Genomic DNA, 25,662 nt, shown 5'->3' with positions numbered 1-25,662 from the left:
CTAAGAATTGAGCAGATGAAGAGATAAATTATAATAAATATAATGTAAGTGTATGGGAAGAGGTGGTACAAAGGAAAGAAAAACTTTCTCTACTACCTGGAGTTAGGGGCTATATTTCACAGAGGTGGTGACATTTCAGCTGGGCTTTGAAGGATGAGTAGGAGTTTGCCAGGCAAAAAGTGAGGTGGAAAGGCCTTCCAAACACAAGAAATGGTCTGTGCAAGGACACACACACACACACACACACACACACACCTTCTTAATTCTCATACCTTTAACCTTACAAGCCCTGTGGAATGTACATTTTCAAGTTTTATTTTCAGGCTTTTAGGGGCAGCTTGGTGATAATGAGTAAATTCTTCCAGTTGCCACAAAACAAGAGTTGGCATCTAAATATTGACCCTCATACACATGCATTTTACCTAAGAAGTCAGGATTTTAGTAAGTCAAATTGGTTATACCCGCTACACCCAATTACTCCTCAGGAAGGTTTTACTGACAAACTTTTCCAGAGCAACAAAGAAAGGAATCTTAAGTCTGTTTTTCTGAAGACTAGTAAACGCATTAGTTATCAATACAGATCCTTTGTCACTTCAATTTTTCACAGAAGGACAGACAGGAGAAGTCATAACTCCCTGTCATCTCTGGCTCCCAGTTTTGGCATCTGCAGGAAACTGGTCTCCTCTAAACTTCTTGACTGTTCATAAAAGTTTATTTCAGGCCCAGATGGACACCCAAGGCCATCCTGTCCCAAAAACCTGTTCATTGCTAATTTTGGCTCAAGATAAAACCAACATATCAGTACAGTCTATGGGGTTATGAGAAAGTGAGGAAGGAACTATCCTCTCGTCCAACACCCTCAGGTGACACGGCTGTGGAAACCGGGGGAGACCAGGGATCTGCGGAGGTGGCCCCGGGGCTGGGGGCAGAGCACCGTGGCTGCAGAAGCGGGTGGGAGGCCAGAGGAGGCGGGTGACAGAGCAGACAGTTTGGGGAACTGGGCCCTGGGGCGGCATCCGGTGCACTTCCTCCCCCTCCGCACTCGGCCTCTTTCCTGTTCTGCCCACGGTAGGGTTCTGCGTCAGTTGCCGAAAGGTGGGGACATTTCCTGACACTTGCAACACTGATAAGTCGCCTCCAGGGAGGCCGGGCCCATCCCGCGCCGGGCCTGGAAGGCGGACACCTGGGCGCGTGGGGCCGCCTCTCCTCGTCCCCGCCAGCCCCGTTCGCCCCCGTCCCCGACCATGTCCCTGGCCGAGGCCATTAGCCTCTGGAACGAGGGGGTGCTGGCGGCCGACAAGAAGGACTGGAAGGGAGCCCTGGCCGCCTTCGGCGCCGTGCAGGACCCGCACTCCCGCATTTGCTTCAACATGGGCTGCGTGCACAGCATCCTGGAGAACCTGCCCGCCGCGGAGCAGGTGAGTGCGGCCCCGGCCTCCCGGCCTGCCATCGCGGCCTTGAACCCGCTTGCTCCCTAGAAATCCCACCTCCGGGGGCTTTCAGAGAAACAGAGATGCCCGCCCCCCGCCCCCCCAGAGCCTGGTGGGACTGATTGGCCTGGGGACGGGCCTGGAGCTTCGGTTTCAAAGCTCCCGGGTGGTTGTGACAGGCGGCCTGTGTCGCCTCCTTCCTTCCCCGTCTGCTGCGCTCGGATCGCCCTGTGATCGTGCTTTGCCAACTTCGTGAAGACTCCCCTAGTTAGATTTTCTTCAAAGAACTCCTGCCGGACACAGGGTCTCCATCTATCTCACCACTCTGAGCCCGGTTGTAAGACACCGCTTTCGGCTTTGCAAGAATATGTGTATCAGCTTTGCCCGCCCAAGGGACAGAGGGGAGGCACTTATAAAAAACAGGTTTTATCTCAAGTGACGATTTTGATCCATTACGTGGAGGGACTCTTTTTAAGGATTCTGAGGCTGGCAGAAGGAAATCATAGCATGATTGATTAGTGATGTCTGCCAAGGGCACGGTTTGGGGTGTATTAGTATCTTTTTCAAGTATTTTTTTTATCTCTCAAATACCTTACTATGGATTGAGCATTCCCAATAGTCATTGTTTAGATAGGTCGTGGTAAGGTGGAAAGGGAATGGAGTCTGGATGCAGCATATCTAGGATCAAATCCCAGCTCTGCCTCTTTCGGGACATTTGCTCTAAAGCAAGCCACGTAAACTTCTGGCTCTCAACTTCTTGAGAGTTTCAACAGCATGAGCATTAAGTGAGACACCAACTATTAATGTGCTGTGTAACTTCACACCACTGGATTCAAGTTAGTGATTATTTTCACCTTTTACTGCCAGTCTTTGCAAGGCAGTGTGTGGACCGATGACCGACTCCTAGTGCCCTTAAAGAGCCAGTCAGTTCCTCCCACAATCGTCCTCACTCAAGGGCAGGTAAACAAGGCTTGGCCACACCCGCCTGACAGAGAGAGAGAGAAGTGGCTCCAAACGCTCTCACAGCCGGACAAGTCCATCTCAGGCCCCAGAGTCCACAGACAGCCTGCGAGGGTCCCCCACCTCTGGCTGGAGGGGGGACAGCGGTGCCACCTCCCCTCAATATTTATCTCAGGGGGCTGCTGGGGGCTGAGCCCGCAGCACGACACATTCGAGGGCTGATGGAGACAAAGCGCCCCTTGTCCAGGAGAGGAGATTAGCAGAGGACAAAGCTAGTCTGGGCACAGCTGTGCCGGCAGGGACTGTTCGCTCTTGCCTTGGCCTGGACGTGGGGTCTTGGCGAGGCTGTAAGGGCCACTGCTCACCTCTCGGCTCCCAGGCCTTCGCGCTCACAGGTCTCCATTTCTCCTTGCAGGCTTCCGCTTCCGGCCTTCTCATTCCCTTCTTTGTTTTCCTGCTTGGGCCCTTCCTACTGGCATTTTAGATGCAATCTTATTTGTTAGTATTTTAATTGCATGATATTCACGGAAGAAACAAATCTGTATAGTAAACAAAGATGACAATTTATATATTTTAATTATGTTATTTTCATTTTCAATCAATTTTATTATTTTGATCTTATCCATAATCTTGAAAGGCAGCTAGTAATATCCCCATTTTGCAGAAGAGAAAACTAAGGTCCAAGGAGATTAGGTAACTGGCCGCATGCCATGCAATGAGGAAGTGACAACACTGGGTGTTCTGACCCAGGGTGCCTGAATCCTGGGCCTCTTGTTGCCTTCAAGACTTCAGTCATTCTCATGCTCCTTTCTGACTCCCTCTGGTTCCTCTCACACCTCCTCACTGCCTGCTCCACGCCATGTATGGACCCTTCTCTCTGCAGGCCTTTACCAAAAGCATTAACCAAGACAAGCACTTGGCGGTCGCTTACTTCCAACGAGGGATGCTCTACTGCCGGACAGAAAAGTAAGTGTCCAATGTTGTCCAAGCTGGGGAAGTTCAAAGAGAAACCGGAGGGGTCTCAGTGCTGCTAGACTTGGCGTTGGAGAAGTGTCTTCCTGGCCTTTGCCAGGAAGCATGACCGGCCCTTCTCGGGCAGTTATGCAACAGATCAGCATGTGAGGCAGAAGCTGTCACTGGGCAGGGAAGGCAGGGGTGGCAGGCCTGCCACCCGGTCATGTTAGCTGTGGCATCCCCACAATGAGCCTATGTAACCACCACGGGCCTGAGATTCAGATCATGGGACACCCTTGGTGGCCTGCGACTAGGAGGTATTGAGCTGTCACAGGATCTGGCTTCATCCCAACAAAATGTATTTTCAAGGCCTGGTTTAATCCAGTCAATGAAATATAATTCAGCCACAAAAATGAGAATATGAATTACCATTATAGAAGAATAAATTGATACAAATAAATAAATAGCATATATATTAATACGGAAGAGGTTCACAGTAGATGTGAAATTTAAAAGAACAGATTTCAAAACAGTGAGTATAACACAATCCCATTTCTGTTTCACGGAATAAAGTCTGGAAGGCCATAGACCAAACAAAAGGTTAACAGTAGTAATTCATTCCGAATGGTGGGATCATAGGGAAATTCATTTTCCTTTATTACCTCATCTGCATTTTTTGGTGTGTTTACAGTCAACGTGAAATAATTGGTAAAATGATAAACAAATACAAAATAAAAGTTAATCTCTATTACTACTCCCCCCATCTACTACAAATACCTCATCACAAACAGACAAATAACACAGGACAAAAATTCTAAGTGTTAATTTCAAATGTTTTGGGGGCTGCGAAACTGCCCCTTGGTGGAAACTGCTCCATCAGCGTGCGCATGTCCTAGGGAAGAGGGATTTGCTCAAGCCAATGAAGAGCTGTCTTTCGAATAGTGGAAACGGTCTGAGTGTGGTGTGGGTGGGCAGTGATGGAGCAGCGTGGCAGGGGCTGGTTCCTGTAGAGGGTGTCCAGATGTCAGGGAGGGCGCCAGGCTCCCATCCTGTACCACCTTGAAGGGCTTTGGTCCTATGGTTTGGTCAGAAACAGAGCCTGCAAAACCCATGTGCTGAGCTGTTGCTAAGGGCAACAAGAAGCTCAGAGGACTACAAAGATGTCGATGCAGTTAATCACCCAAATGAGTAAAAGTAGCAGTTAAGTCTCCCCAAAAGAAAACCCAGACACAGAGGCGATCTGGGGAAAGCCTGGGCTCGCATCACGTCGCTCACTCCCTGTCACCCTTCTTAACATCCCCTGTGCCCCCACCCCCTGTGCTCTGCAGATGGATAGGATATGCAGGAGGCCAAGTAGAAATCCTCCGGCTGCTCTTAAATCTCAAAAGACAAACTCAAAGGCCACTCTTCTCGTTAGCTCGAACAGCCTGAAATGAGAACCACTGGTAAAACAGGGAAGGCTCCCAGAAGGAATTTCCACAGGAAAAGGCCCACACGTTCCAGGGCTCAGAAGGCTAAGATTTTGAGTGAGTTAGAAAGATTTTGGAAAGATCTAGGAATAAGACCCAGGATTCAACTAATCTGTGATGGGTAATAATTAAATCTGAGAGAAAAAGCTACCAAATTTTATCTTTAACTCAACAGCTCTCTAATGAGGAAGTCATATAAATGAGGCATTGTTTTCTGCCCCAAGCTGGCTTCTTTTGCACAATCCCTAAGTGTTGGTATTTCCCCTAAGTTCTATTCTTGACCCTTTTCCCTTTTATGACTACAGCAGTGATTATTAAATGGCAAAATGTACGGACTCTCTTCCCAGAAACACACATACATTTTGTATGCACAATCTCAAGGGGACATGAACGAGAAAGCCCATGTACGAACCCTAAGCATCCATATCTGGGCAAGGCCACCCTCTCCCACACCACCGACCTCCACTTCTAACCAGCCAGCTACTGAATCTGTACCGGGAGGGACCCAGAGTGTCTCTCTCCCTAACCTTGTCAGGTTGCCCTCTTAAATATCTCTTAAATTTACCTATTTCTCTCCATTCCCACGAGCGCTGCCCTGGTTCAGACCCTCATTTTTCACCAGGACTATTGCAGTCACTTCCAAACTGATTTTCCAGCTACTAGTCTTGTCGCCTCCATCAAAATTCCAGAGTGCTTTTTTTTTTTTTTTTGAGACAGGGTCTTACTTTGTCACCCAGGCTGGAGTACAGTGGCACCATCATAGCTCACTGAAACCTCGAACTCCTGGGCTCGAGTGATCCTCCCGTCTCAGCCTCCCTAGTAGCTAGGACTACAGGTGTGCACCACCACGCCCGGATAATTTAAACATTTTTTTTTTTTGTAGACATGAGGTCTTGCTATGTTGCCCAGGCTAATCTTGAATTCCTGGCCTCAAGCAGTCCTCCTGCCTCGGCCTCCCATAGTGCTGGGATTACAGGGGTAAGCCCCTGTGCCCTGTAATCCAGAATGGTCTTCTTAAAAAGTCGATGTGATCTGCTTAAGAACTTCCAGTGGCTCCTATTACACACCCCTGTGTCCAGCTAATTTTTTTATTTTTTATAGAGATGGGATCTTGCTATGTTGCCCAGACTGGTTTCAAACTTCTAGCCTCAAGTGATCCTCCTGCCTTTGCCTCCCAAAGCACTAGGATTACAGGCATGAACTACCCCGACCAGCATTTAAGTGATATTTTAAAATAAGTCCCATGGGAACTTAGAGAAATTGCTTATATATATATATATATTTGAGACAGAGTCTTGCCCTGTTGCTCACAAACTCCTGGCCTCAGGTGATCCTCCCACCTAGACCATCCAAAGTGTTAGGATTACAGGTGTGAGCCACTGCGCCCTGGCCAGAGAAATTACTCCTTAATGAGTGGGTTAAGAATTCCCTCAGATTACAGAGGGAATTGTTTTAGGGTGATAATATTACGGGTGAGTTTTCTAGTTCCCCTGCTCTCATATGTTGTTGTATTGCTCTTCTGTCTTTATACGTTTCCAACAGAACACAGTTAGAGCGCGTTTCTGAGAAGGCCAGTGGTGTCTCAGTGATGACTCTGGACAAGCTGTGTCACCTCTCTGGCCCCAGCTTTGTCATCTGAAAGGGGGCGAGAGCGCTAAGTTGTCTCTCAGACCCCTGCCTTATGCATCTTAGGGCGTGAAGATAATGGTGAGACCCTTTAGGTGGAGCAGCTTGAAAAAGCGACACAGCAAAGCCTCCTCCCTGCTGACTTGGAAAGGGGAAAGAGGGTGGCCACGAACTTCTGTCACAACCCCGACAGCAGCGTCCCAACGGTGTTTGACCTCTGACTTCTTTCAGTTTGCAGAAGCTCCATTATCCTGGGTGCAAGTGTGTGAAGTGCAGGATTCTAGACTGCCTGGGGCATCCATAGCGCAGGAACAAGCAGGAACTCCAGCAGCTACTAAGAAACCTTTGCAGGAGTATTACAAAAAAAGGGTGATTATAAACCCTCTCAAGCTCAAAGACACAGCGAGGTTGCCTTGGGCTGGTGCACCCCTGCCTGGGAGGAGCGGGGGCTCTGGGCCCAGCACTGCCAAGGCGCCCCTCGGGGTGCCACTGGGCATGGGTGTGAAGAAAGCACCCGGCCCAGCAGCGCCCGGCAGGGGCCGCCAGCACCTTGGCCTTCTCCTAGGGGATGCCTCCAAATGGCACCAAGGAGAACTCTTACCTGGCAGGAGGGAGGCAGGGGCTGCCAAGGCGCGGCCCACCTGCACAGGGGGCTGGATGCTATTTTGGAATTTTCCTACTGAGCTTATTCAGACCCTGTGCAGCGGGAAGGAGAGCTGTGTGTCAAAGTGGACCCCCCTGGGTGCAGCTCTGGGTAAACAAGCGGAGGGGCCGGAGGAGGGGCCTGCCGCAGGCAGCCCCCGGGCTGGGAGGCAGGCCCGTGTTTCAAAGACATGTTTAACAACGACTCTTAGCAGCGATACCCCCACCTCGTTTTTTAAAAATTAATTAATGGGGGATGGTGGTGGTGTCTACCTATGTTGCCCAGGCTGGCCTCGAACTCCTGGGGTCAGTCCCTCCTCCTGCCTCAGCCTCCCCGACTACAGGCCTGAGCCGTCACACCTGGTCCCACTCCGGTGTTTTTGGTTTGTTTTGCTTTTTAAACACAAAGCAAGCACTGAATAATCTGTCCGTGCTCTCTCCTTCCCGCTGGGCCCGGATCTTCAGACATCTTGACGGGCTGGGGAATTATAAGGGCAATTTTGCTGGGCTCAGGCAAAGCCAGGTAGACCCAGGTGGTGCCAGTTCCAGGCTGAAATCCTCCACTTGGCTCAGCAGAGGGGAAGGCACATTGGCAGGTGAGCGCTGATGGCGCTTAAAAGCGAGCCCTCTGGGACCTTGTGCCAGCTCCCAAAGGGACGGTGGCACACGGTGGCAACTGCGGCTGCTACGGGACATCCGTGCTGGCCTGGCCCCACCCTCCGGATCACACAGAGCGGCGATGGTACCTTCTCTACCTCCCCAGGAACGCGTGGGAACGACCTGAAATGCTCACTGCTTCTCAAGGAGGGATCTGCCTGCTTTAATAGGCTTTACAATCTTTATTAACAGCGAGAATTCTAGAGAAAGCCATCCTCCCACTACAAACCCAGGCTCCCCTCTCTCGTTCCTCCTGCAGCCACTGCTGCCGCGGCCACCGTGTGTGACATGACACCTAATGGTGAGGGCAAGTCCACCTTCTCCCGCAAGCAGCCTGGGGACACGTTCCCAGGACTCTCTTGGCCACCAGCCCTCGTGCTCAGCGCTGAGCTTCGCGGGCATCAGAGTTCCAGCTTCCGCACCATGTATTTTTACATCTCCAGCTGATACCTTCTATGGCACGGTGCTTTACATAAGCACATAATAAATGATTGGTGCATGAATGTAATTGGTAGAGTTTTAGGGCTGAAAAAAAATAATTATGATAGTAAATGACTGTGTGTGCCAGGCACCGTCCTAACCACCCGGATGTTTCATCTCATGTAGTTCTCACAACAGCCTGGGAGGCACATGCTATTATTATGTTTTTATTCTAAAGATGAGGAAACAAACTTACGGCAGTTAAATAACTTGCCCTTCATCACTAGATAGTAAGTGGCAGAGTCAGGACTCCCGTCCAGGTGTTCTGACTCCAGAGATTGGATGCAGGTGCTAGCAAGCCCCGCACAGCGCGTGCTCTGTTATATAATTTCCTGCCTGAGCTGCTCATGGCCATGCTGCTCCTGACGCACATCCTGAGCCCGGGGCAGTGACTTGCTCGGGTGTCGCGGTTGGTGGCAGAGCTGCTGGGTCTGGTTCCTGGTCCCGTTACGGCCCCACACTACCCTGCAGAGCCCTGCCGGCCTGTGCCCAGACCCCAGGCTGGTCTCCAACAGAAGCCGGGATGGCAGCTCTGGATTGGACGGTGGCCTCGGGACTTTCGGTCCAGTTGCCCAGGTGGGAGCCACAACCGGGCAGCTCAGTTTGCTCCTGCCAGGCAGGGTGCTGCGTGGAGTGCGGCCCAGCAACGGTGCCCTCTTCCCGGGGCCTCTGGAGGTCGGGGTCAGGGCCAGGCCTGGGTCTGCTTCCTCGGGGGTGTGTGTCCAGCTCCTGCCCACAGCGCTGTGGGCCCTGCTGATGTGGTCAGCGCCATTCTCTGCCACAAATCCAAGGACAGCAGCCCTGGCACACCTTGAGCCAGTCAGCGCAACGCCAGGCCAACGAAGCCCAAGGCCGAACCGGGAGCAGCTTACGCGATGGTTTCTCTCTTCTTTTATGTGTGTGGAGGAGGCAGGAGGGGAGAGGAGACCGAGAAGGCCACAAAACCAAGACTGAAGTTGGACTCAGAAGCAGCCAGGGGGGAAGGCTGTGAGAAGGGGCCCTCAGAGCCGTGTGGGGCCGGCCTGGCCTTCCTGGGGGGGCAGCCGGGAGCCAGCAGTGCTCCAAGCAGCTCTGAGGCTCCGCAGGGACACGGGGCGGGCAGGGCCGGCTCTGCTGGGAGCTGGCAAAGGGAACCAGGGCTGCATTTGAAAGCGACAAGCCAGGTTGTCAGAGAGGTGGGAGTAGTGTGCAGTCAAGAGAGGAAAATCCCTGTGACTGCCTGAGACAGGGGCACTCGGGGCTGCTGTGATGCACAGCCCGGGGACATCGGGTCCACCTGCGTTCTCTCGAATGCGTGAGCCCGGGGTTGTTGAGACACTAGAGCAGGTCGAAAGGACTTGGACAGGCTTCTTGTCCCAGCGAGCTGGGTGGGGAAGGTGGACGTGCACTCTCATTTCCCTCTGCATTGGTCCCCTGTGCCCTGCACGGCTTCAGCTTCTCCCTGTGTCCCGCAGGTACGACTCAGCCATCAAAGACCTTAAAGAGGCCTTGACTCAGCTGCGCGGGAACCAGCTCATAGACTACAAGATCCTGGGGCTGCAGTTCAAGCTGTTCGCCTGTGAGGTGAGGAGGCCGGGCAGGGCCGGGCGGGAGGGTCCCGTGGCTGGACGGATCGGACGCACAGGGTCTGTGCACACCTGCAGGAGCTCGGGAGGGTCGTTTTGCCTCCTGTGCCGTGGGACTCCGGCGTCCCCTTAAGGAAGGACTCAGACGGATGACTTGAGGCTCTGCATGCAGTCATCAGTGACGCGAGGGCGTGTGCATTTTAATAACGTGAGGCTCGAAGGACCATGCAAACATGAGCCCCTGCCGTCACCTTGCTCAGTTCCCAGGTTACAGACCACACGCCGCCATTAGTGGCTCTTACCCCGTGTACTTGGTCGATACCCAAAGAGCGAATGAGGATAATTTGGCACAAATACGTCCCCTCTTGTTCAAAGAACAGCTCAAAGCACAGGTTGAGGTAAAGGTTTCCATAGAACCATTTTTTTCCTGCATTATCAAAAGGGAGAGACGTGACCGGCTTCGACTTCGAAGGTTCGTGTACTTTTAACAATCGACCCTTCCCACCCCTTCCCACTCCCGAACATACACCAGTAGCTTCGAAAAGTAAAATTCCTGCAAATGTCACAGATCTTTCTTTAGAAGAATCACTGGAAAAAAGTCCACTTGCTTTAGTTTCTCAGGCACAAGAAGCCAAGTATTCCCAGGGTCTCTCGGGGCTAATAATAGAGTCCACAGCTGCCCGGGGCCCCTGGGGAGAAGCGGCCCCGTCCCAGCCCTGCAGCGGACTAGAAGTTTCCCTCAGATCTCACAGTCTGGGCGGACGAGGCTTTGCAGTGGGCACTGGCTGGCATCCGACCCGCTTCTAAAGTGGAGTGTTTCAGCCGTGGCACTATTGATAGGTTGGACCAGACGATCCTTTATTGTGGGGGGATGGGGGAGGTGTCCCCTGTGTTGTGGGATTTTTAGCAGCATCCCTAACCTCTACCCACTAGATATTAATAGCACTGTCACTGCCCCCACCCAGTGTGACAACCTAAAATATCTCTAGACGTTGCCAGTAACCCCACTGAGAACCACTTATCCAGATCAAAGTGTTGGGGGACCAAGTGGCTCCAGAAAAGGGACCAGGCCACAGCTGTGTCGAAGTGGAATCCATGAGAGGAGTGTCCCCCTGTAGTTGGGATAGATGTGACCCGGTCGACGGAGTGGGTCTCTGCAAGTGAGGCTGGACTTTTCAGGATCTGAGACCCTCTTTGCCACACAAGACCCTCCAGTCATCCCTACTTATGCCCTCTCTCTTCCCACCACAAGACAAGCCTACAAGCCTGGCTTCTGAGAAATCGTAACTTTTTTTTTTTTGGAAGAGTGTCAAAGTTTTTCTAGTCATCGAGCCATAAAAACCAGTTGTGAGGGAGGGTCTTACAAGAAGGTGACGGAGAACCAGAGGGGAAGGTCAGGGTGGGCTGGGGCAGCCAATGGACGCAGGGGGCCGCCCACTGAGGCTCAGAAGGAGGCCAGGAAGGGGCCCGGTCTCCACTTCTGGGCTTGGTCTGGGTCCCTGTCATCCAGCACCAGCCACCAACTGCACGGAAGCACCCGTCCTGCCACCCTCCACGCCTGGCGAGTTAGCGTGGCTTGTTGGCAGGGGGTCTCGGTTCTGGGCACGTGAACTTCTCCCTGGGGCTGAGTCTTGTCACAACACAGCAGCTGGCTTCTCCCAGAGCAAGTGACCCCAGAGAAACTAAGACAGAGTGTCAACGTTTTTTATAACCTAGCCTCCAATGTCACACGCACCTATTTCCACAATATCCTATCTTTTCTGTTCCTTTCAGTCAAGTAGTTTTTTTAATTCTTTGTGTAAGTTGTGAAGCACAATAATAAAATAAGCGCTTATGAACCTACAACCCAACACGAGACCTAGAAAATTGTGACTACGGTTGTCTTTGCCATTCCCTCCCACGCCAGGGGAAGCACCCCCGTGGCTTCTGTGCCAAGTGTCCTTCTAGCTCCCCGGGACTTCTGCCCGTGGAGTTTCTTGACGTGCGTTGCCATATTACAGTCTTGTTACTCACGTGGTCTGCGCCGGGTTCTCCTGGGGACGGTGCAGGTGCAGGACGATGCATCTGAACGCTCTCTCCACCCTGCTCCTGTCCAGTGTTTCAGCTTAGGCTTGGGGGTGGGAGCTGGGGTGGGAGGCCACACACCTGTGTTTTATTCCCAGCTCTGTCTCTTCAAGGGGTTTTGATCAAGTCACCCCTCTCCATACCAAAGCAACACAGTAGCTCTTGTCCCCTTCTGACCTTACTTGGTTGTTGGCGAATGCACATGATGTTGGATTTTTGTGCATTACAGCACGTTTTCTTAACACCATGCTTGTGCTTGACGTAACTCGATAGCAAGACTAATTGTGCTGTATTTTAGATTTTCCCAGGATTGCTGAGAGGGAGAAATGTTACCAGGCAACACTCTCAGAGTATACATGTAAGCCCTTCCCTGGCACTCTGATTTGGAGCAGTCTCGAGTTTTATGCGGTGGTCTGTCCTTTTCTAGGTGTTATATAATATTGCTTTCATGTACGCCAAGAAGGAGGAGTGGAAAAAGGCTGAAGAACAGTTAGCATTGGCTTCGAGCATGAAGTCTGAGCCCAGACATTCCAAAATCGACAAGGCCATGCAGTGTGTCTGGGTGAGTGTGCCACTGGTGATGCAGGTGGTGAGAGCATTGCATTGGATTCGCGTTTGTCTCGGGGGACGTGCAAGTGAGACACCACAACAGTGGGGCTTTTCCTTTCTGTGAGCTCTGGGTAACACTGATCTTTGGGTCTAGTTCCATGTAAGATCTTGTGCATGTGTGAGAAGCTCGGGCCCAGAGTACGGGGCGGCCGAGCCCCTGCGTCACACCCCCTCGGAGTCGGGGACAGGATGCTGGAGGCTGGAGCGGCGCAGTGCAGCCTCTAAGCACCAAGCAGGCAGAGACCATGTCTGCTTGGTCACCCGTGAGTTCTCATAGCTGGGTGCAGTGCTGGGCACATAACAGCTTTCCACAAAAATGCATTGATTATATGAATGACTGGTGAAAATTATCCACAGTTTGAGCATATTTTGGAATGAAACTAGTTTTACATTCGATTTTTAAAAGACCAGGAAGAAGAGGGCTTGAGTCAGTCTTTGAATGCTTATCTATGTCAGCAGATATCAATCCCAAGAGAGCACTGTCATGAGCCTTGTGTGGGTCCTGGGCCACCCTCGTGGCGGTGGTGGCACATGACAGTGGGGACAGTTCCCCTAGGAACGCAGGGTGCTGGGCAGATGGCACCCACCGAGGCCACACAGCCTCTCAGCATAAGCTGATACTGAAACCTACTGCTCCTGCCTTAACACCCTAGAGTAATGTCAATAACAAGATCAGTCCTTTCAGATCTGGAAAACATGCTGTTACGTGGTTATCTCAGTGGATCCGCACGTCTATGCAGTGAGGGAGGCAGGGCAAACACCGCCACCCCCGTTTTCAGTGAGGTACATACTACGCTCTCTGCGTTGCAGAAACAGAAGCTGTATGAGCCGGTGGTGATCCCTGTGGGCAGGCTGTTTCGACCAAACGAGAGACAAGTGGCTCAGCTGGCCAAGAAGGATTACCTGGGCAAGGCTACGGTAGGTGGGGTCACTCGACTCCCCAGAGTCGCCTGTGGCCTGGGCCACGTGGAGCAAGGGTGGGGGACTCTGAACAAGGGGGATCTTCCTTGTGGCTCTGGCCCTGGGATGGCAGCGAGAGAGGTCTGGCTGAAGGATGGGCAAACGTTTCCAGTTTATTTCTCCAGCCTCCTCTCCTTCCTCCCTTCCAGCCCGAGCCTGGGCGAGAGCCATGGGGCTATTCACGGGATTCAGAGTCTCGGGGAATGGGCCAGTGGAAAGAGGAGTGAGCTCCTCCAGCTCCGAGGAGCTCACTAAATGTGGAGAGAACATGTTAGGGACGGGGACCAGCATGGGGTCCTCTTGGCCTAGTGCTGCCTGACGTTCACGTCTCAGTGTGCTGGAGAACTCCCCCCACTTCCACAGCCCTGAGTTCAGACCCCTTCTTAAACTAGACTCCTTCTGAATCCAGGTCTTAACTCCTTTCAGCCGTGATCCAAAGGACACAGCAGTCCCCTTCCAAAACCACATTTGACTTCGACACATTTGTAGGGCTTACGTTGTATCATGGCTGGGGAGCTGGGTCTGGCATAGTGGCAGAGGTCAAGAGAGCCTGGGTTCAGGGAAACACCCCCAAATGTCCATCAGCGGAGGAATGGATAAAGAATATGTGATATGTGCCTACAATGGAATATTACTCAGCTATAAAAAAGGGACGTAGTACTGATACATGCTATGACAGGGATGAACCTTGGAAACTATGCTATGTCAGAGGAGCCAGACACAACACCACCTGTTGTGTAGTTCCATTGATATGAAACGTCTTGAATAGGCAAATCCACAGAGATAGAATGCAAATTGGTGGCTGCCAGGTTAGGGGGAGAAATGTGGACTAACTGCTTAGTGGGTACAGGATTTTCCTTTGGGGTGACAAAAACGTACTGGAACTAGACAGAGGTGGTGGTTGGGCAGCTTTGCGAATGTACTAAATGCCACTGAACGTTCACTGTAAAGTAGTTAATTTGATGCTGTACGAACTGCACCTCAATACAAAAATTTTTTTTAAGAGAGAGCGAGCGAGGCTGGGCTAGCAGGGTGGGACGATTGCTAGTTTCTCTGGTTGCCGGAACTTCTAATCCAGAGCCACCGTCCGCCTCCAAAACCAGGCAGGAGTGAGGATGGGCCTGGGGCGTGAGAGAGGAGGGAATCTTGGGGAAAAGCACAGAGGGTCGGGGACACAGCGCTGGCAGAGCCTCACACCCTCCTGTCCTTGATTCCAGGTGGTGGCATCTGTGGTGGACCAAGACAGTTTCTCTGGCTTCGCCCCTCTGCAGCCACAGGTGAGGCGGTGCTGGCCTTCCTTGTGGGTCTGGCTCTCTAGAACTTTCCGTGACACATCTCACTGGGGAGCATGTTTGTGCTGAGTCGCCCCATTGCCGGGGCTCCTGCAAACGGCCCCTCCTGTCCCAGCCCCGCGTGCCCAGAGTGAGCAATTTTCAGTCCACGCTGGGCTTGGAGAAGTGGGCTCAGATGAACGGGGTGACGGTGGGTCCAGAAACGCAGGCAGAGCTTCCCTGCAAGGGCCGGAGGGTCAGGCAGGTGGAGAAAGACACGAGCTCTGTTGTGACAGAGCCGTGCCGGGCACCGGTGTCGGGCAGCACCGGCGGCGGACGGTGCCCTGAGCGTGGACACATGCACTGCGGGCTGCACGCACCCTGCTGTCCCCAGGACAGCACCGGCAGCCTACCCAGGGCAGGAGGATGCTTGCTGGCCCAGAATGTGACCCACGCCGGGGCTCTGGAGGGCGGGATGAGCAAAGAGGAAGGAAGGGCAGCTGGCATCTAGATTTCTTGACCTTTTTCTGCACAATAAAGTTGAAGAAAGTCATGCTTAGGTCCCCTGGGCTTCGGCTCAGCCAGGGGACTACAAGAGGGGAAAGAAGCCCAGAGCACCAGACTCCAGATGCTCCGTGCAGCACAGGGACTGCACGTTGGAAGGAGATTCTAGCCTGGTCAGTGCATCCTGAGTTGATTTTAAATACTCGGGAGCGTCATGTGACATAGCAGACATTAATTATAGAACAGGGCTTTTGGAAACCGTCCTGAGAAAGAAACAGAGCTCAAGGTCAGAGCACTCCCGTGACACCACGCTGCTCTGTGACAGCTAGCCCTCTGCAGCAGCTGGCCCTGGCACCCGAGGAACTGCTGTGCCGGCGAAACTGTACCCGGGCGGCTGGGGGAGGTGTTACTTGCCAGTGTGCGGTCAGGGTGCCCTGTGCCCTCTCCCTAGACAGTGTCCCCATCAGTCAGGAACGCGTGCTTTGACTTTCTGGCCTGAAAGAGTGCTCAAATTACCATTAAAGGCCTGTTCTCTCTCCCTCCCTTGCCCTCATTTTTCCTCGATGTTCAAATAGGCAGCTGAGCCTCCACCCAGACCCAAAACCCCAGAGATCTTCAGGTAAGTTAGACTTAGATCCATCCGTGTGCAGAACATCCAAGCTCCACGCGCGAATCGATAGCAGCACAGGGGGTGAAGAAGATGAAACTGGAGGCAGGGTCTAAATCTCGCTGGATTTTTCTAGAATGTTAGGCTTCTCCTGTTGGCTGACCGCTGGGCCTGTCTGCAGCTACCTGGGGCCGGAGGTCAGTTTTGCACCGAGGGGAGGAGGCTCTGGCGTCAGGAAGCCAGAACGGCGTCCCCTGGCCCGGGTGGGTGTTTCCCATTCCCTACGTGGGACATGCTTTCTGAAGAAATAAGAGGAAGGACTCAAGAAAAGGAAGTCATTCTTCTGCAAAATGAGAAGCAAGAGTGACATAACCTACAGCTTTCTTAAGAATTCCCTCTCGTAATGAAGCAAGCCCAGCTCCCCCGCGCACAGAGGTTAAGAAAAAAATGAAGAAAGTACCAGAGCAGCTACAAAACGACCAGGGAGCAGACGGCTGTTTGGAAACAAAAGCAAGGGCTGAGGGGAAAGGAACAGAGTAGGGAGTGAACAGAGGGAGCCTGAAACCCTAATTGTTCCAAAGTGGCATCCATCAGACAGCGCAGAGCCCAGAGGCCTGAAGCCAGCAGCAGGGCGGCCTCAGAGCCCCCATGCACAGCCCCTCCTGCCCTGCAGCCCCTCCCTGCCCAGCAGCCCCTCCCTGCCCAGCAGCCCCTCCCTGCCCCGCAGCCCCTCCCTGCCCCGCAGCCCCTCCCTGCCCCGCAGCCCCTCCTGCCCCGCACCCCCTCCCTGCCCAGCAGCCCCTCCTGCCCTGTACCCCCTCCCTGCCCTGCAGCCCCTCCCTGCCCTGCACCCCCGCCCTGCCGCCCCTCCCTGCCCTGCTGCCTCTCCCTGCCCTGCACCCCCTCCTGCCCTGCACCCCCTCCTTGCCCTGCAGCCCCTCCCTGCCCTGGCCCAAGGCTACCTCCCTTCCCCCTCCCCCTCCCCCCCTCCCCCTCTGGTCCTTCTCACCCAGATGGCTTGCACCTGACTTCCTCCTAGTGCCATCCCCTGGTCACAGTCCCCTGACCCACCCCAGCTCAGATTTGGGAGCCGGCCAGGATTACCCAGCCAGGAACCTATCTCAGAAGGGAGGGGAGGGCCAGGGCTGGAAGGCCTCGTTGTCTAGTGTTGTTCTTTATTCTTGTCCCACTGCATATAGGGTTATGGGTCACGTTCACAGGCAGTTTCTTGCCTAGACCTCTCGGGAGCCCAGGCAGGCAAGCACCCTGCAGGCTGCTGGCTGTGGAGTCAGAGGGAGCCTGGAGCCAAGTCCCGGGTCCCAAGTCCATTGTGCTTGTCCCATAACACTGTAGCGGGGGGTGCTCCAAGCTAGACAGTGGGCTGGATCCTGTGTCTACCCCCTGCAGGGCTCTGGAAGGGGAGGCTCACCGTGTGCTGTTCGGGTTTGTGCCTGAGACAAAAGAGGAGCTCCAGGTCATGCCGGGGAACATTGTCTTCGTGTTGAAGAAGGGCAACGATAACTGGGCCACGGTCATGTTCAACGGGCAGGTATTCAGAGGCTCGGGGTGGCGGGATGGGCAGGGATCCTGGCAGCGGACGGCAGAGCTTGCTGCGGAGCAGAGTCTGCTCCTGCCGCCTTATCTGCAGAGCAGCCAGGTTTTCCTTGTCTGTGCGCCGTCCCTCTCCCACGACTCGGCCTGTCCTGAGGTGTGGGCACTGACGAGCACGTCTTTGCTCCCCCTCTCGCTCTCTGATGTCGCACTGCAGAAGGGGCTCGTTCCCTGCAACTACCTGGAGCCGGTCGAGCTGCGGATCCATCCTCAGCAGCAGCCCCAGGTAAGGTAGTGCCCAGGCCTGACCGGTTGCCTCTCGGCATCTGCAGACCTCTCCCTGCAGGGGAGGGGGGCGGCGTGGAAGAGGCGCTGCCACGACCATACGCTCACTGGTCCCGCGCTTGCCTTGAGCGGCAGCAGCTGCCTGAGCTGAACATGGGGATGAGGGAAAAACCCAGGTGTGCTAAGCGGAGGCATCTGTAGGTCCCACTGGGCCCACCCACCTGTGTGATTCCTGCGGGGCAGGGGTGACTGGGGAGCCAAAGCCTGCAGTGTATGCGGGTTAGGTTCTTCCCAGCTGTGTCCTCTTCACCTGGAAGAACAGTCAATGTGCTGGCTGGTGCAACGCCATTAAAAATAAGATATCTGCTTTAGAGCATTGAATCGAAGTGGGCCTTGCCAGCCATTGCTTCTAAAACTGCTACCACCCACCCCAGCACCCCAGCCCCTTCAGAGGCTGCCCTTCTGCCAGGCCTAGAGGGTTGTCTTCATTGGATCTGAGCAGCCCTGTAAATGATCCGGCGGCCACAGTGGCTCCTGTCTCTCTCCAGACAGTGCGACCAGCCGTGCATCAGCTCGGCCCTTCCTGGTCAGAGTCACTAGATGCAGATACTCTGGCGAGCTGCGCATGCCGTGCAGATGAGAAGCGGGATTTCCTTTCTCAGTGCCCTTTGCGGCTGAGACAAGAGCCCAGTCCCACCCCACCTCCAGGGGATTTCCAGCATGGCCGAGAGGGATGATACGGTGGCAAGGGCCTTTTAGGATTGGGATTGGGATTAGGGTTAGGAGTCTTATTTCTACTATGTTTTTTGTTTTCATTAAGCTGACCCTGCCTCCTCCTTTTAACCAACATTTTCCTTAGTCTTCCCCACGTCACCTGCCCCCCAACTTTTAGGAAGTTATTTGCATCTGGATCATTGGGGTCTGCAGGGTCTCTCTCTCTCTACCCTCACCCCTGCCTGAGAACTTTGACTGGATGAAGGTCCTGACCCTCTCTTCCTGTCACCTCCAGGAGGACAGCTCCCCGGAACTTGACATCCCAGCTCCTCCTAGTTCCAACGCCCCGGGAAGACCCCAGCTGTCACCAGGTTAGTGGCCCCAGAGCAAGACCCTAGGCCCGGGCACAGGAGCACTCCAGTCTGCTTCCCGACTGAGAGTTGCTCTCCCAGCCTTCCAGGAAATGCTGGTTTCTTCTCCCAACATGCCACTCAGCTGATGACCATATAACCCCAGAACCCCTCTCCTGCACCAGCGTCCACCCCAGACATACACTCAGTGCCCCCTCTTCCTGCCTCCCCGGGACACTCACGGGGCCCGGCTAAGTGCAGCTGTGTCTGAGGGGCAGTGAGTGTCCTGACTCGGGGAGTCTCCAAACCCCTTGATCATTTTTTTTGTTTGTTGTTTTTTTTGAGACAGAGTCTTGCTCTGTTCCCCAGGCTAGAGTGCTGTGTCGTCAGCCTAGCTCACAGCAACCTCAAACTCCTGGGCTTAAGCAATCCTCCTGCCTCAGCCTCCCGAGTAGCTGGGACTCCAGGCATGCGCCACTATGCCCAACTAATTTTTTTTCTATTTTTAGTTGTTTGGCTAATTTCTTTATATTTTTTTAGTAGAGACGGGGGGGTCTCACTCTTGCTCAGGCTGGTCTTGAACTCCTGACCTCGAGCAATCCTCCTGCCTCGGCCTCCCAGAGTGCTAGGGTTACAGGCATGAGCCACCACACCCGGCCCCCTTGATTGTTAAGTGCTGAAACTACGTCTCAAGGAGGAAAGATGGAGGTGACTGTACACGTCTGCCTCGGAGGGGCTTGGAATGGCTCTTTTCAAATGTCTGAGGAGCTGTGTCTGGCAAAGACACTGCTCTGCAGAGCCCTGAGGGCCAGACAAAGAACCAGTGGGCAGATGTGACAAGGGAAACTTTCTTTCTATAAGAATCTCTCGTAACGTGGAGAGAGCTGTCTTGGGAAGTAATGAGCTTTTTGTCACTAGTACAGCGTAAGCAGATTCTGAATAAGCGCTTGGTAGGGATGTACTAAATAGGTGGTCTGCCCAGATTCTAGATCAATGACTGCCATGCCCACCTGATCATCAGGATCACTTGGGATGCCCCTTCCCCCATTTTTATTTTTATTTTTTGAGACAGAGTCTCACTCTGTCACCCTGGATAGAATGAGGTGCTGTCGTCCTGGGCTCAAGCGATCCTCCTGCCTCAGCCTCCTGATTAGCTGGGATCACCATGCCTGGCTAATTTTTCTATTTTTAGTAGAGATTGGGGGGTCTCACTCTTGCTCAGGCTGGTCTCAAACTCCTGAACTCAAGCGATCCTCCTGCCGTGGCTTCCCAGAGTACTACGGTTACAGACATGAACCACTGTGCCTGGCCCCATTTTTATTTTGAAAAGTGTCAATCCTACAGAAAAGTTGAGAGTACAATAAACACCAGAATACCTTTCACCTAAATTTACCAATTGTTAACATTTCGCACCATCTACTTGCCCTACTCCTTTCTCCCTCTAGCTTTTCCCCTGAGTCACTTGAAAATAAGTTACAGACTCATGACATTTCACTCTGCATGGATCTCCTCAGAATAAACACTTCCTGGATCACCACAATACAATCATCATATCTAGGACATTTAACATTAATCACACTGTATTATGTATATTCTATATTCAAAGTTTTCCAATTGCTCGCCCCCCAAATGTCCTTGACAGCTTTTCCATTTTTATCTTTTCTGTCTAGGGGCTCGTCAAGGATCACATATCAATCCAGAAAGCTTCTGTGCATACAGACTCCTAGGCCCTTGATTCTGGTTTTTATAGGACTAGAATGGGGCTTGGGAATTTGTATTTTTAGTTATTCTAATGCTCAGCTGGGTTTGAGATCAGGGGTCTTTTTTGATCATGTGCCCCCCCCATAGTAAAAACCTTTCTGTCTGCACGCTTCTCTTATATAAATTTATGTATACTATTAATATATTGATGCACTTTAGAAAACATATGCAGAAATAAAGGATTAGGTGAAAATAAGGGGTTCTAGTATTTCTTCTTGTGACCCCCTGGTTCGCCTTGCACTCCCTGCTCTTCAGTGCTGATCGATCCTGCTGGCTGAACCGCCCTTGGGATCCCTGCTAAGCCTGGGGGCAGGTCAGGCTGTGTTGGTCCCTTGATAATTACCTATAGGCTCCCTGGAAGGAGAGACTGGGTTTGTTTATGTGCTCATGACCTTCATACTTCCCCAAAGTGAGATTTTCCCCATAGTTTACTAAGGTTAATAACCACCCCACAGATTAAAAGGTACGAAGCTGGGTACCCTGTCCTAAGAGGGCTCATTCTGGTTACGGCAGGGGCTGGCCAAGCGTGTTCGTTCACCATCTTCTTTTGCTTTACTCCCTACCTCTTCCATTTAGGTCAGAAACAAAAAGAAGAGCTCAAGGTAACATTTTTTCCTTGTATTGTTACAAGTGGTGGGAGAGGAAAGAGTCTCGGCTATCAACTGTCGGCATGTCTCTCTGGATTATAGAAAGGGTCCCAGTGAAGGGTTGAGCCAGTTGCCACCTTACTCGCAGTCCATGGGCCAGGGACCCCCTCAACAACCTCCCGCAGCCCCGTGCACACACTTCTTGCTAGCCCCTCGCTGGCGGTCAGATCTGGCTCAGTAGGAATTCCGGTCCAAGCAGAAGGTGGGCGAGAGGAGCTCAGAAGGCCTTTCAGGGTACCGTGACGCCAGTTACTGACTGGCCGCCCCCAGCTGCGTGGGGCACTCCCTGTGCCCACACACAAAGCTACAGTGACCCAGGATGTTGCTGAGAGAAAGCCTCAGACACTCGGGGATTCCCTCTGCTTCCCCCCCGCAGGACGTAAAGCTCGGCGTCCCCATGCCCTACACGCTCAAGGTGCACTACAAGTACACGGTGGTCATGGAGACGCAGCCCGGGCTCCCCTACAGCCAGGTCCGGAACATGGTGGCTAAGAAGCTGGAGCTCCTTCCAGAACACACGAAGCTGAGGTGAGCTCCACGCAGGCAGCTGTGAGAGGCGCCGCCAGGGGCTTTGTGCCGGCAAGGACAGGAGAGGAGGGTGGTTTTGTGATGATAGTCTCTGACCTCGTTCTTCTCATTACCCCGCAGCTATCGGCCTCGGGACAGCAACGAGCTGGTGTTGCTTTCGGAAGGTAACATGAAGGATGCCTGGGGCCAGGTGAAAAGCTACTGCCTGACTCTGTGGTGTGAGAACACAGTGGTGAGTGCAGGGACCCGCGGGGACCTAAAGTCACACTCCCGTTGGGGCACTTCCTCAACGATTCATTTATCAAGCACCTTCCATGTGCCGGGCACCATGCTTGGCATTGGGGATACGGTGGGTGGGTGACAGTCGCAGCTCTGCCTCCCTTTTGTCTGCCTCCTCACCCCAGCTGCAGCTGGGAGAGGGTTTCCCACAAGAGAAGAGCAGGCCGGGGGGCCTAGGAGCCCACAGAAAGCCCCCAGCCCTCTCCATGGTTCCGTGCCTAATTGTGCATCACTCTGAGCAAGGCTGGAATGCAGTCATGGCTTGCGGCTGAGCTCACGACCATTCTTCACCTCCTTAAGTTCCAGGGCAAGAACACTGGAGGATGAAAGAAAATAGTGAGCATTTATTTCACAGGGATGATCTGGGGGAAGCCTTCCTCATAGCATCTACTGAGAACTTCCCACGTGCCAGACACGTGTGCTCAGTACATTCTGTGTATTACCTGGAGGACTTAAAATACAGAGTGCAAGGCCCCACCCTCGGATTTTCTGATTTAGTAGGTTTGGGATGGAGCTGAAAATTTGCAATTCTAACAAGTGGTGCTGGTGCTGGGGAAAGGGCGTTACATTCAGTGCTAAGAAAGAAACCCAGATCTGACTTTGGGCTGTCACTTACTTGTGACTCAATCTGTTTCCCCATTGGGGGAAAAATATTAATAATGCCTATTCTAACTTTCTCAGGTTTATTGTATGGTTTCGGTAAGACATTTTAAGACCATGTATGGTTCTGCAGACCTTTTGGTGTATTATCTGATCATCCAATATTCATAAAGAACATATTAGGTCCACACTAGGCACGGATCACAAACTTCCCTTTGAGTTTATATCCCACATTCTACTAGGACATTGCACTGTTTCCTTTAGTGATGTTCAATGCCCACTAGTAAGCCAGGAAATTAGGAAAATTAACAGGCCCGTTGTTATTTCAGGGTGACCAAGGCTTTCCAGATGAACCCAAGGAAAGTGAAAAATCTGATGCTAATAACCATCCAACAGCAGCTCGGCTTGAAGGGAGCCAAGTGGTAGCACTCTTTAGTTATGAAGGCACTCAACCAGAGGACCTGCAATTTGCGAAAGGGGATGTAATCCTGGTGCTGTCAGAGGGTAAGCACTACTCCAAGGTTACAGAAACCAATTTACGTGTTAGCTGAAACAAGGTCAAGGGCAGAGAGAATACATCAATAAGATACAAACCAAACTTTAGCCAGTGGTTTCAATCTCCTTTCTAGTGTTTAGCTGGAGGGAACTAAACTGAGTGCTCAGGCTTTCCCTATCTGTTGCTCTAATGGGCAGGGAAGCAACAAGTAGCAGACTGAGATAACTTCTTGATTATTAAAGATGTGGGTGTTTTGGAACCCATGGATCCTATTCCCAGAGTTAACAAATGTGCTGGAATCATTTTGCCTTTGCACCAAGCCATGTGATGCTTACCTTCTGCAAACTATAGTTCTTTGAATTGATGCACAGACTATTAAACTCTCTGGGTCTCCTTTTTCTTTAGTAAAATATAGCTAATATCTACAACTGTGTTATTATGAAGTCTGACTATATAAACTCTAGTACGATGCCTGCATTCTATTTAAAAAGCTCAAAATAGGAGCTATTAAAATCTTTATATTTTTACAAACATGTATTAAACCCATTACTAGTTCTAACTCTCAACTCTTTGACGAGTCAATGAATAGTGAATTTTCACTTTTAATATATTTAACCAATGGCATGCCTCCTGTTAAAACAGATTCCCAACAAAGCTCAGATAAAATTCTCCTTCTTAAAAAAAGCGTATCTAAGGACTTACTGTTCAATTTATTTCACCTTATTTCTCTATTTGGTAACTTTCTGAAAAACACAGAAATCATTATTCTGCACTTTACTCTTTTATTGTCATGTCTAAGTCAGAAATCAGTAGTAAGATGGTTAAGCCCTATGTCCACTAACCTCAAATGAGTTTCCAGTACTTTCTTTTTCCTGCTGTCACAATTGGGGGTGGAGGTGGGGATGACTGGCAAGAGATCTGTACTGGTCTTGGAAATCCACGTGTACCTTCCTTTCATCAGTGAATGAAGAATGGCTGGAAGGGGAGTGCAAAGGGAAGTTTGGCATTTTCCCCAGAGCTTTTGTTGAAGAAGGTGCAACTACAGATTTGAAAAGCACTCCTTAGAGAAGTCTAGGATGTTTCACAGCCTACAAGTCAAGCAAAAGGAATCTTTTCTTTCTTTCCAAGATTTAGCACACCTCTGCTGTACAGCGTGCCAGGACATTATAGTTTGTAAGTGTTAACCTACATTTTCCCTGTTAAAATGTAACCTATCAGACAATGATGTGAGCACCCATGATGATTTCCTGGGGCACGGTAGGCAGGGGAGTTATGGGGGGGAGGAGCGGGTGGAAGTATCTGAGGGGGTCTTCCAGGGTGTTGATAATCTGTTTCTTGTTCTGAGTGCTGGCTACCCAGACACATTCACATTGTAAAAATTCACTGAGCCGTATACTTATGAATGATGCACTTCTCTGTGCGATACCTCAATAAAAAACTTAATCTTACAAAAACAAAACAAGACATCAAGAGTCCAGGCCCAAGGGCTAAGTATAAACATTCCAGTTCCTGTACCGTACTATCGTAGACTCTTATAACATTCAATTCCACAGGGAATTAAAATACTAGAATTACATCTCTTTATGCCTTCTCAGAGAGGAACATTTGTTAAGAGTTCAATACTGCATATTTGCCATTAACACTCAAGTGATGAAAAGCTGTGTTCAGGAAGTCAGTTGATTAATAATTCTATGAAGTTATTATAATACAGTCACTGACAGGGACAGAAATGTGTAGTTGTGTGAACATCACAGAATATACCTACGCCAACCTAGGTTGTACAGCCTACTACACACCCATATAGCACAGCCTATCGCCCCTAGGCTACCAATGTGTACAGCACGTTACTGTACTGAATAGTGTGGGCAACTGTAACACAATATCAAGTATTTGTGTAACTAAACATGTCAAAGATAGATAGAATGCTATGGTTTTACTTGGTTACCATTTAACCCAATGATCCAGGTTTTCAGGGTTAACTTGAGTGAACGATTCCAGATACTTACCAGACCTTAGTACCTGGCTTTAATTCCCCTCCCTCCCTTCTTCTTGAGAATATGTATAGCTTTACTAACAATTTTTCAAGTGCGTAGGTGCTTGTGAAAAGCAGAGTTAGGAAGTGAACTGGAGACTGAATCAACACTTAGGTTAAGGGACAGCTGATCAGCGTGAGCACACAGACCTCACGGTAATAAGCTACGGCACTGGCTTCCACCAGCCCACAACTGAAGGTCCAGCAATCTACCACTGAGGACTCTGGACTCAACTGGAAGAAACGTAACCCAAAGCTAAGAACAGCAATTACTCTTACTGCGAATCAGACTTATTGAATTTTATAGACCAAAAGGATGAACTATCTCTGAACTGCCTCATTAACAGCTACAGTAGGGATAAAAGTAGTGAGATGTTAACTCCTTAACATAAGCCATGCTTCATTTAAAAAATTTTGATAGTTTCTTTCTACTCATCCCTTTCCATAATAATTCGTCTGGAATGCTAATAAGAGCAAAAATAACCCCGAAACGTATTCAAGTTCTGATCATCTTTGCTTCTCCCTGGACAACTTGTGAGTAGCTGAAATTCTTGCCTTTAAGTTGGATTTTCTTGAATACTGTATCTTTCAGGATAGAAAATAAATAATCTATACACAGAT

At 51.3% G+C, this 25,662-nt stretch overlaps 1 protein-coding gene across 1 annotated transcript; it reads left to right on the top strand.

Annotated features, from left to right (window-relative positions):
• The first annotated feature begins 1,081 nt into the window (after positions 1-1,081).
• NCF2 (neutrophil cytosolic factor 2) lies at positions 1,082-25,661 on the top strand. Its single transcript, XM_045536381.1, has 15 exons — positions 1,082-1,418; positions 3,274-3,356; positions 9,673-9,781; positions 12,275-12,409; positions 13,267-13,374; positions 14,634-14,693; positions 15,767-15,810; positions 17,206-17,347; positions 17,567-17,635; positions 18,644-18,719; positions 21,036-21,061; positions 21,483-21,634; positions 21,755-21,866; positions 22,843-23,017; positions 23,971-25,661. Exons 1-15 carry the CDS (start codon positions 1,245-1,247, stop codon positions 24,072-24,074), a joined length of 1,569 nt encoding a protein of 522 aa, XP_045392337.1. The 5' UTR covers positions 1,082-1,244; the 3' UTR covers positions 24,075-25,661.
• The last annotated feature ends 1 nt before the right edge of the window (position 25,662 follows it).

Source organism: Lemur catta, chromosome 23 (genome assembly GCF_020740605.2).
Source record: "Lemur catta isolate mLemCat1 chromosome 23, mLemCat1.pri, whole genome shotgun sequence".
NCBI lineage: Eukaryota > Metazoa > Chordata > Mammalia > Primates > Lemuridae > Lemur > Lemur catta.
This window is presented reverse-complemented; position numbering and strand designations above follow the sequence as displayed.